The 12191-nt window shown below is 37.0% G+C and overlaps 1 protein-coding gene across 4 annotated transcripts in view; it reads right to left on the reverse strand.

Moving 5' to 3' along the window:
• LOC149540716 (S-adenosyl-L-methionine-dependent methyltransferases superfamily protein) overlaps nt 1-12191 on the reverse strand; it is a 171554-nt gene that overhangs the window by 137735 nt on the left and 21628 nt on the right. For 3 of the 4 annotated variants that reach the window (XR_016356431.1, XM_089801811.1, XM_089801810.1), the window contains exon 2: nt 8138-8282. Coding sequence is in view for 3 of the 4 variants with exons in the window: in XM_089801811.1 (XP_089657937.1) it covers nt 8138-8282 (145 nt within the window). In the remaining variant the exon portion in view is untranslated. Of the gene's footprint in view, nt 1-8137; nt 8293-12191 lie in introns of all 4 variants that reach the window. The other variant, XM_089801812.1, reaches the window with a different exon arrangement.

Raw genomic sequence — 12191 nt, forward strand, 5'->3', positions numbered from 1 at the left:
GTGTCATACGATCGTTGCTTTAGTGCTCTTCCCAAGCTGTACAGACTTCTGTATGGCAATTGTGTTACTCTCTTCAGTCATACGATGTATCTCTAGGTCTCTTCCTGCAAATTTCCAGCCGTACAGTGTATTCTTCTCTTCTTCGCGTGGGTCAAAGCTCTCTGGATTTTGGTACAATCTTTCTTGAACATGCAAATTGCCATACGGTCTTTGTGATTTCCTTAAGGCCGTATGGTGCATTAACTTGTGTTCCCCTTGAGTCCATACGGTCCAATTCACTAGTTGGTTATTACCCGTACAGTGATACTTCTTCTCCTCTTGAGCCGTACAGTTTGTCATGTACAATATCTTCATTTGTCTGGCCGTACCATGGATCACCTGTAATTTCCTGTTGTCTTTTGCTTGGTCGTACAGCATCCTTCCTAGGTCGTACAGCGTTTTGTTTTTCTTTACTGCCTTCCTTTCTTGCTTACGTTCTTGATAGGCCATACAGCCTTGTTTTATGGCGAATGTACTCCCTTCTCTCCTCCACACGTGCCCGTATGGCCAGAATTCCTTTTGACACTTGTCTACACAGTGTACTTGCTTAGCTCTAAATTCCAATTATCTCCCACGAATATGTTCTTTGGTTCGGTATCATCTCCTAGATTCATGGTTTGTACTGTGGCTTCTTCATATTTTATTGGCTTTTCTTTATTGATTACATGTGCAGCTGTTTCATCCAGCTGTGTGTTCCCTTCTTTTATTTCCTTAAATTCTTTTGGAAATCTGTATCTATTGCGTTCTTCCTCTATCGTTACTATGTTGCAGCTTTGGAAGAGTTCATAATCCTCCATCTGCCAGTGAAAGAGTCCATTCATCGAATCCAGATCATCATCCTTCGATCCACCTTCCAACCGTAGGACTCCTTCCTCATCCGGTTCCATCTGCTTCTTCCCTTCGTCCTTTCCTTCTGAATCGAACGATCCAGCTTCTTCTCCCACCATTTGTGTGTGTAAATCAATAATGAATCTCCATCCTCTGCTCTCCATTGATAGTGTATTCTTCTTCCAATCGTGTTTAACCTTTGTTTGTACGAGTCATCCTCGTCCCAGAATGGCATCATATCCCCTTCTTTTTAGCGGTATGACTACAAAGTCAAGCAGGAACAGATGTGTTCCAATAGTCACTGGTTGTGCCATCAGGATCCCAAGAGGTTTAATGCCATGTTGGTCTACCATTAGCAATTGGAACGTGGGTGGCCACAACGTCGGCTGTCCCAACTTCTTCCAGGTATCTTCTAGTAGGACATTTACCCCTGAACCTCCGTCCACAATTGTATCTGAGAGGATCATTCCCAATATACCCATTTCTACGACCGTTGGATGCCTTCCTAATGTGAGGGCTAGCAGCATTGGGTCTGCTGCACTTGTTCTGCTTTCCTTCTCCTTCCTAGGTTCTTCTGGTAATTTAGCAATCGGAGCCATGTTTGTGAGTGTCGTTCATAGTTGGGGCATTGTGAGGATCAGATCATTTAATTTTACTGGTACTTCAGTTTGTAATATCTGCCTTACGATATTTTGTTCTGATTTCTTTCTCGTTGAGGTACCCGCAGTGTCCCCCTTCTCCGTTTGTGATTTCTCTGTCTGCATCCCCTTCTCAATTTCTGCCCGAGCTTCTTCCAATCTCTTCTTTTCTTTTGTCGAGTCTGGGTACAACTTTGCCTGTTTACATGTAATTGCCAAGACTTTCTCTTCGTCCATTCTCGATTCAATGCTGATCAACTTCACTCCTAATTTTGATTTCAAGCACTTGGCATCTTCATGGTCTCCAAGACCACACTATATGCATAACAACTGCGGTGTGTTTGTCATTGTACAGTTTCATGCAAAGTGGCCCCACAAGTTGCATGCCCAACATTAAACCATCGATCGGTCATTCGCATCATACTGAACCCGTCTGCAGCCCCCGTTATTATTGTTATTATTATTGTTGGTGGTGTTGTTGTTTTGTCCCCTTCTGTTGTTTTTGTACCCACCCAAGGTGGCAGCGTCATTGCTTGTATTTTCATTCCCTCCCGACATGGATGCTTCCTATGTCAGAAGCACTTGTTGATGCCCTCTTGTTTTCATATTGAACGGGCATTTCTTTGTGGAATGTCCTACGATTTGGCAAATGTCATGAAACTGATTCTTCGGACAGGATCCCTTAGTGTGACCTTTCGTCTTGCATTCTGTGCACCATAGCTCGTTTTCTTTGGTCTAGCTATTCCCTTTCTACTTATTCTTAAACTCTTTCATCATCCTGATCATATCCTTCTGGAGAGCACGGACCTTCTTACTACCCTTTTCATTACCACTTCTATCTAGAAGAGGATTCATCTGAGTTGGATGATTTGCTTTTCTTCTTTTTTGTTTTCTGTTCACTTTCTAAGTCCATCACTCGATTGTATGCTTCAGTATACGACGATGGCGGTACAATCTTCATTTTCCTTTTTAACTCCTAGTGTAGACCTTCTATGAAACATCTCTTTTTCAGCCTATCTGTTGGCTTACTTTCCATCTTAATTACTAATTCTTTTAACTTTCTAGCATATACACGGACAGTTTCATTTTTCCCTTGTTTTGTGGTGTAGATTTCTGCTACTATCTCATTGTCGTCTCATAGCAGTTGAAACTCTGTAATAAATTCCTTCTTTATGTTTTCCCTCGTTAGCTTTGCCGGATCGGTGTCACAAAACCAATCGATTGCTACACCTCGTAAGGTGGCTAGAAATAGCCTTGCCCATTCGTCCTGGTCGTTTTCTTCATTCACTGTCCAAATCATCTCACAAGTTTTGTAGTGTCTGATCGGGTCAGTCATGCCATCCCCGTCAAACTATGGTAACTTTTCCTTTGGACCGGCCATCGGTACCCTTTCTTTCTTTTGTTGTGCGTTGTTATTGGTACCTGCATTGTTCTGTACTCCCGTACCGCTTTGAACACCCACATTGTTTTGTACTCCCGTACTGCTTTGAACACCTGTGTTATAGACAACTACCTTCTCAAGTGGCGTGAAGGCTTCCTCAAGGCCTTGGTTGTTTCAACCAAATTGTATTTGCTCATCAGGTGTATCAAGGATGAAGAGTTCACCCCACGCTTGAGTTCCTTCGACACTCTGAGCCACGCTGGTCCTTTCCCTTCCATCTGGATTCCCCCTAGGCATATACCAATTTGCCAATTCTTCCTTTGTTCCTTCGATCACCCTTCGCCTTTCTCAAGCTTCTTCTATCAACCTTTCCCTTGATCGACTTGGTGACTGCACTCCGTTCGATAGTGCTCTCATGGTACTGTGGCCACCACTGCCATACCCTTCGGCGAGTTGTTGGAGTCTGTGCCTCCGGTCGCTTTGTTGTGTGCGGTTTAATACTTCTCGTGCCACCCTTATGCCATCATCTTCTGGATACTTATTTCTATCTTTATTCAATGTGTTCAACATTCATAGCACCCGATCCTTATAGGCAACAGCACCAAATGTTTACCATACAGGGTAAACAGTTTATTAATACATTCAAACAGTAGACAAGAACATGTAACACAAAAGTATTCCTTTTGTTATTTGCATGTATGCAGAAGACACTACAATATTCGATATGATTGATTACAATGATTACGACAATGATGATCCAATGTCCATTCTGGATGGTGTACATATACCTCATTCCGAAGGGGTGACTCAACCATCAGGTGCCCGTTCGGATACTATTCTACATGTCGGCTACAATATAGATTTTCCCGACAACATGGCTAGTGCAGACCTGATTGTTTCTTGTCTTTGAACATACAGTAGACCAAAACATATTCGACTGCCAGCCAATCCTATTGTCTCAAGGGTAGTTGCATATTAAAATTCCTCTTCATCATTACTTCCTGCAGTAACGCCTCGGAACATTCTCTGTAGTCAATGATCATATGGTTGATGACATCTGACTCAGCAGACAGAATTCTGACTCAGCAAACAAAACATGTGCCAACATAGCAGTCCATTAACACCATGTGAAGGTATCTAAGACGCTCGTTAAGAATGGTCATCAACTGATCTGCAATGAACTAGAACTTTCACAAAACATTACAGTGTATACAACAATTTAAACCAAGAATTCTGCCAACAACGACGTCAATGACATCAAGGAGAAATACCAACAAATTGGTATATTACTAAAGTTTCAGTAATTTCATGTATATCTGGTGTAACACCAGTACTGGGGTACATTGGGACGGGGAGACACCAAACGAGTTTCCGGGATGGGGGGAAAATGGGCCTCATTTTTGGGATGGCAAGGGGACGGCAACAAATGATGGATGGGGTAGGTAAGGGTGTTGTACAGTACACATATAGAACTTGAAATACTAGTTATGAACCGATGTTTCAGCTAAACATACCAAATTAAATACTCAAATATAGCAAAATTGCAACATAAATTAGAACCATTGAACAATCAACATAGTAACATATTACATACCCAATAGTAACATTCAAAAATCAAAATTCAAATAGAAATTCAAGTACTTGTCCTAGTGGCGGCATGGTTGCAAAATGGAGGTGGGGGTACTCAAGTACTAAAGTACCCAATGTGCGGACATCTTGGGGATGGGTACTTCAAGGTTCTAGAGGGGGGTGCAAGTCCTTGTGTTACACTGTGTATATCCAAGTCTAAATCAAATGGTTGTATGAAAACATGATATAACTATTGCCATGGTTGTAATGTCCCCTAATAATTTATTATTTAAATTAATTTCAATTTTTCAAATGACAAATAATGCATTGCTTTATATCAATACATAATACAATTCGGAACAATCATTTATTTGAATTTCATATTAAGTACTATAATTTTAAATGCCATCTAAATTTCTTGATTGCTAAGTCTGGTCTGGTACTACTTTGTCATAAGGAGACGGGAAATTTGAATACAATCCAAGGTGCTTAGAGACCACTTGATAGATCCCTGAAAGTCTAGAAATCCATGCTCTTAAGTCTTTCTTGGGTAGATGCCCACATCAAACAGTTAAATATCAATGCCTGCAAGGTGCTGAGGGTTGGTAATCCCCACCCTATCTTTGGAATTATTCTTTTGGGATTTAGACGGTCATTCCCTATCACTAAAGCAATCGCGAGATCTTAGCCATACTTCCATTATTTTATATATATTTTACGTTTAATGTTTAATATTTAAATATAAATTCGGTATCCAATATATCCTATTCAATTACTGATTAGTTCAGACTTAAGCACTTACCTATATGTATTTAGCAGTCTGTGACGGACCTTGTTATTCTAGCAGCACTGCCGGCTGTTTATAATTCTCAAAGCCTTGTTTATTATTATACTGGAGCAAGTTCATTGTTAATTCCTTTCTAATTCACAGAAGTATCAATTAATATGCAACTGTTTTTATTTCTTTTCTTATTCCTTTCCATGTCCCTACCTTACCCAATTACTCTGGTTTTATATTTGCTTCCAATCAAGGGACGTGTCCCTAGGTCATATCTTCTCGTTGAACTGACGGTGTCCCCTAATTCCTTTGTCTGTTACATGCTTATTAAAATTTGGCGTGGAGGGCACATACATTGTTGACAGTCAAAACATTACTTAGCACATTCATTTGCCAAATATATTATGGTTTGTCGAATTGATTTTCTCCATCTCGCTAATGATAATAGCTTATCCATGTTTTGTCAAAGGTCTTGTAGATTGGCAGTATCTTACATGGACAGGTCAGTGGTCTAAGAACAATACAAATGATAATTACAATTCAATTATATAAATTATTATTTAATAAATCAATTATTAAAATATTTATTTATTTATTTATTATTAATCATTTATTTATAATTTAATATTTGTTTATTCAATTATTGAATTGACTTCTAAACAAAATAGCTATTGAGAATGTATTATGTAATTAATCTATTTATTTATTAAAAAATATCTATATACGGGATATTACAGTCCACTCCTAAATTTGCTTGTTCTCAAGTAATTTAAGGTTTAATTGGTCCAAAATTTCTCCTTCCCTATCGTGCTCCCCTAACTACTTGAAGCTCCCTATTGCAGTTTCCTCTACAACCTCTGTAATGGTTGATTCTTGGAATTGATTTAAGAGAAGTCACAATCATAAGAGGTTGAATAAGGTGACACAATTTGGGAGGGCAGACGAGCTCCCCCACTAAGTAGACCACTCCATGTTGAGCGGATGGCACCTTGCCATGTGTACCAAGAGGGGTACTGTGGATGCTTTGGGCACCCTATCATACTCCCCTCATTCAATCGCGCTTATGGTTGAATTCTAAAACTGAAATATAGATATTACATGATTTATCTAAATGGATTAAGATGATTATTAGTACATATGCATTTATATGTTATTTGATCCTTGACCTTACAGAAATAATTGATCTTATGAATTATATTTCCAATACTACCTAGCCCGATTGCAAGACATAAACCAAGATTTTTCTTGCTTGAACATTCTAATTGATAAAGTTATGACTCTAACCATATTATATTTCTTGCTTTAACTGTAATTTAGGGCAATCCCAAAAGGTGACATTACAATGTAGATATGTGCATGTGGGAATATATATTGGTATATTCAATGATACATAAACTTGTAATTCAATAATATCAAGTTTGTCTTCAAAACCACTATAAGTCATTTGGCAATCCTGAAATCCAGTGGAGAAATAATTCTTAATTCACATAACAGATGACCTGCAGACACCTGATATTTAACATTCCCCACTGTTGATCAAGAGTCTAAATTGATATACAGATTGACATATATATTTATTAGTGCATGTATACATGGCAACAAAACACTGAATGCATTCATACGTTAATGCATATTAGTGCATCCATAGCATAAAAACTTGCCAAACACTCACATAAAAAATGAAACAAGAAAACTGCCCACTAATTTCCAAGAAAAGTTTTTGGTGAGTTTTAGCAATTTTTAACCAAGCTTTTAGTGTCTCCTAAAGAGTGTTGGCAAGTTAACAAATTCAAGTATACTTTTGTTGCCAACTTGCCCAGTTCGAGTCAAAATTGGGTCTGCCTACTTTTATAAGTTGCAAGATTCTTATCTATGAGTCCATCTCTTATATTAACAGTACTCATTAAGGGAATCAAGTTGAAATGTTCCAGTCTCAAAAAATAACAAAGATGAGCATTTCCTATTGTTGTCATCACAATGACATGTGTCTCTCCATGATCAATTGAATTAATTTTCAATGATTCATATACATGTAATTCATTCAATAATGTCAAATTTGTCTACAAAACTACAATAAGTCATTTGGCAATCCTGAATGCCAGTGGAGGAATAATTCTAAATCCACATAACAGATGACCTGCAGACACATACAGATATTTAACATTCCTCAGTGTTGATCAAGAGTCTAAAATGATATAGAGATTGACAAATATTTTTATGCATGCATGTATGGCAACAAAACACTGAATGCATTCATATATTAATAGTCATTAGTCCATCCATAGTATAAAAACTTGTCAAACACTCACAAATCAAAAAGGAAACAAGAAAACTGCCCACTAATTAGTAATTTAATCCAAGCAAAAATTTAGGGGAGTTTTAGCAATGTTTACCAAGCTTTTAGTATTTCTTTAAGAGTTTTAGCAAGTGAAAAAATTAAGTATATACTTTTTAAGTGAGTTTTAGAAATGTTTACCAAGCTTTTAGTATTTCTTTAAGAGTTTTAGCAAGTGAAAAAATTAAGTATATACTTTTTAAGTTGCCAACTTGCCCAGTCTGAGTCAAAATTGTGTCCGCCTACTTTTATAAGTTGCATGATTTTTATCTCCAAGTCCATCTATTCTATTAGCAATACCGATGTAGGGAATCAATTTAGAATGGTCCATCCTCAAAACATAACAAAGATGAGTATTTCCTATTGTTGTCATCACAATGTCATATGTCTCTCCATGATCAATTGAATTGATGTTATCTTTACTAGCTATCCGTGAACATTCACCAATAGAGTAAACCAGGACCACTCAATATTTAATGCAAACTTAAACATCTTCAAAATAAACTGGGAAAGTAGAATGAGCATAATAATGAGGCAACCACAAGCTTGACAGAGATTAGTGTTCATACCCGTGCAAAATTCGAGAGGTGATACTACATAGTTCTTGAGGAATCTGTAAAGCCAAAAGTTGTAACTGCAGATCAAATTTGGACTTGTCTAACAAAAGATGTTTACCATAGCTCAGATCCTCCTTGTCTGAGTTTGCATCTACCACTGTAGCCATCTCGAAATGCCAAGAGAAATGAGTGCAAGCAGGAAATAACAGAAAATCCTTCTAGAATCTAAACAATACATATCTGTTGCATTATTAAAATAAATATGTAGGACATGGCTCCTACTAGATAACAGCTGTATTTAAGTAAAATCCAATTCATTAAGAACCTTTAACTATGTCTAGTAACAAAGACTGTACCTTCTAAAATGAAGAACTCATACTTTGTCCTAGACCTAGAAAATTCTGTGAGGGGAATTATGTCTTCAAGTATTATGCCCAAGGAATAAATGCACATAGTTAAGAATATTGTGAACAAAAGAAAAATTCAAAAGAACGTATACAAATCTCATGGAGCTGTGCATTACTCTACAATGGTTTTTGGTGAATTATTTTGATAAAACTTGGTTTGTCTACATTTAATATCCGAAGAATTTTCAGAAGGTTTTTTGTGGATTTTTTATTTTCTTAATGAATTTGTAGGTTTCTTTCAAGTGCACATTTCAAGGTTTTTTGGAGTGTAGACTTGCAGAATTTTTGCAGTGCAATCAAATGACCCTGGTTAGCAATGAATGAAATTAGCTACCTCCTAGTAAAGTCAGAGTTGATTTGTGATGATTAATGGAGTAATAATATTATAATTATTACTCAAGTTATACTTTAATAATAATTGATTATTAAGTGCATATCATTAAGGAAGTAACTATAATATAAAATCATTTTTAGTTATTCCAGCTTGTTCAAGAAGCTACTTAATAAGGAGGAATTAAAAGTAAAGAATGTTGTGATTTTGCTATCATGATTTAACTGTGTAGTTTTTGAGTCAAACTCATTGACCCATGTTTCACAAGTAGTGATTCACACAAATCCTCTCGTGAGAATAAATGGAACACTTAGCACTTATTGGATCTAGGTGATGCTCACAAGGGTGAAGCACCGGGACTTCTCGAGAGGTCACCCATCCCAGTACTACTCCAGCTTGAGCGCACTTTACTACGGAGTTTTCTCCATAATTAAACAAAATCTGCTTGCAACCCCATTTGCAAAACGTTCACCAAGTGTTGCACCTTATGAACCATTCACTAGAAAGCCCCTTAAGATCATCAATTGATAAGTAAAGAATGTTTTATCCTACATTGCTATAAGTACAAGCATTCACCAACTTAACAGGTATAAAGCAGGTCCATCATTTCATATAAGATATGTTATGAGAAGTGGATATTGAAACTGTTTCCCAATTGTTGCTGAAAATTAGTGACAGGATTTTCTAAGGAAAAAAACCCTTGGATTAGGAAAGGACGAGAACCCAATCTTCTTTTTGAGGTGATCTTACCTTCTAAATTACCATCGAGCTTAATGACGATAGATGTGAATACTCGTGGCAAGAGCTGAGGATTCCAAGGTGGATTTTGGGAGTGTTACATCCCAAATTTTTGCCCTAAGCTTTGCCTGCTATGAATGAACGATTCTACACTACACATGCCCCCCCTACAGGTTCAGAGGGTTCCCATGGCAACTCTATTGAAACTGCACCGGTGAATGCAAAGGGTTCCCATGGCTATTGCCTGTGCATGCACAGGGAGGGCTTCGGCTTCTATTGCCTGTTCATGCACAAGGAGGGCTAGTATAGAAGCCGGGAGGGTTCTATCTATTGCTGGGAAGGACGGGGATTCTAGTTATCAGAAGAATCTGCCTCGGCGTCATTGATTTATCAAATTATTACTTTCTTGATCATGTGAAGTGAGTTAGTTAATTATAGATGTATCAATTTATTTCTTTCCTGAACATGTGAAATGAGTTAATTAATTATATACGTTGCATCAAACGATAATGAGTTATTTCATTCATGATCATGTGAAAAGAGTTAGTTATTATAAACGTTGATGAAATCTATAACTATCACTAAATGATTGACAATGGTTTTAACGATTAATATATCTTTGAATTAATGTCTTGGCGAGAATGTTTTGTTTGGATGATTGCAGGAACAAGACTGAAGAGAGGGGAAGCATTACTAAACGGGATCATCGGAAGGAGATGGTCGATTAGTCTAGTCATCTGAATCGACAGGTATGACCTAGGACTACCTTGGAAAGGATACGGAGACTTCACAACATGTTGCATTGTGGAACCGCATGAGCTATTAGAGAAACAATATAATAAAAACTTAAAATAATATAAATTAAAAATATAAATCATACCTTCGAAGAATTATTATTGAATTTATTATTTAATCATTATTGTACACTCTCAAATACGAACATATGTATATAAAAATAAGGTGACATCAATAAATTATAAGTTTATAATCTAATGATGCCACTTTATCAATACATGCACATGAACATTTATAAGAATGAACAATAATAATAATAATAATAAATTCAAACTCTTCAACTTCTTATTCTTCCCTCTTATTTCCTTCTTTTAAAAATTCGATTTGGTTGGCATTCGAATGGCTTCTTTGTAACTATAGGTAGCCGAAGAGTTGAGCAATCTTTTTTATAGAGTCCCATCGAATGTATTCGGCCATATGACTTTTTATCTCTCTGCAAACCGTAACCCTTCCTTTCATCTATTTATGCGATATTGCTTATGCGTTTTTGAGAAGAGGATTCTGAGTTGGTATCGGCCTCCAAGGTTATCATCAGTTTTTCTTCCATTTCCATGTCAATAACCAACTACAGAACCTTTGCCAGACAGTGCGAATCAAACACTTCCAGCTGCCAGAGGAAGAACACAGTCTAAAGTCACGTAAGATATTCAAAACATTTGAGTTCATTATTTCTTGTAATCCATAATGTTATGCTAGTCAGTGTTCTGATATCCTCCTAAGTAATGGTTAACAATGTGCAAAAATATTCTCAATCCGATTTGAGTATGCTGATAGACACTTTAACATAGCTTTATTTTAGTCGGAATCCACAGGGTCTCACAATCGAGTCACCTGTTGTCACTAAAAATAAATAATCACAGTCAAGTAGATGGAAAATGAAATAATAATGAAAGCCTTTGATTTTACTTGAATGTTTTTCAAATCCTTTTCTTGCACTCATTATGCTGAAATGATAATAACTTCATAAAGTTCAAGCACCGAGGAATTTACCAGCAGGATTGCCATAAATGGTGAAGAGATGTATATCAAAAAAGAATGAATATAATCTCTCTTGCACCTGGGAATCACCGGCATGTTGGCCAGAAACGGTGAGGAGGTGTTGATAACCTGCAGACACAAGAATGAGATAAGATAACTAAATAATAAATACATGTTATAGCTCATGCATGTTCCAATAATGAAATATGTTGTCAAGTTGAGTGATGGGGATCGGGTTTACAAACCCAATTTGAAATCCTTGGCTAGGGTAGAAATAGGCAGATGTGCCGATCATGTGATCTTCTTTTGTTTGTCCAGATGCTTCAGTTGTTTGGAGATAATTGTTGGGACACTCAAACCACCTGACTACTCAGATGGCTAGACTTATGAACATCCCAAGCCCGATCCCGAGGTAGGGAGGGTCATTCTATTAAGTTAGGATGTGTGGGCATAAGTAATGGTCCGCAGTTGGGAGGTTAAGCCTAAGTCAATGCTTCTCCTCTCACCAATGTCGGGGCTTGGACAACAAAACAAAGAGAATTCTTCATCATAACTGTATGTTCCTTGCATATTTACTTTTAGAATTATGAAAGCTTAAAACAGGTAGCGTAGAATTATATGCATGTTTAAAATTAGTAGTTGTTACTTTATTTTCAATTGAGCATGTTAGAATGATTCAAATGATAACAAAGTAATCATTTATTTATTTCCTTATGTACGTTGATGTTAAGATGCAATAGATTAGGTATCAGTTACTTCTTTCTAGTTGTAGTTAGTTAATTGAGTTCATAGTCTTGTGAAAGGGTTTTGCTAATAG

The sequence above is a fragment of the Cupressus sempervirens genome, chromosome 9, assembly GCF_028749045.1.
Source record: "Cupressus sempervirens isolate cs-2001-9-10 chromosome 9, ASM2874904v1, whole genome shotgun sequence".
NCBI lineage: Eukaryota > Viridiplantae > Streptophyta > Pinopsida > Cupressales > Cupressaceae > Cupressus > Cupressus sempervirens.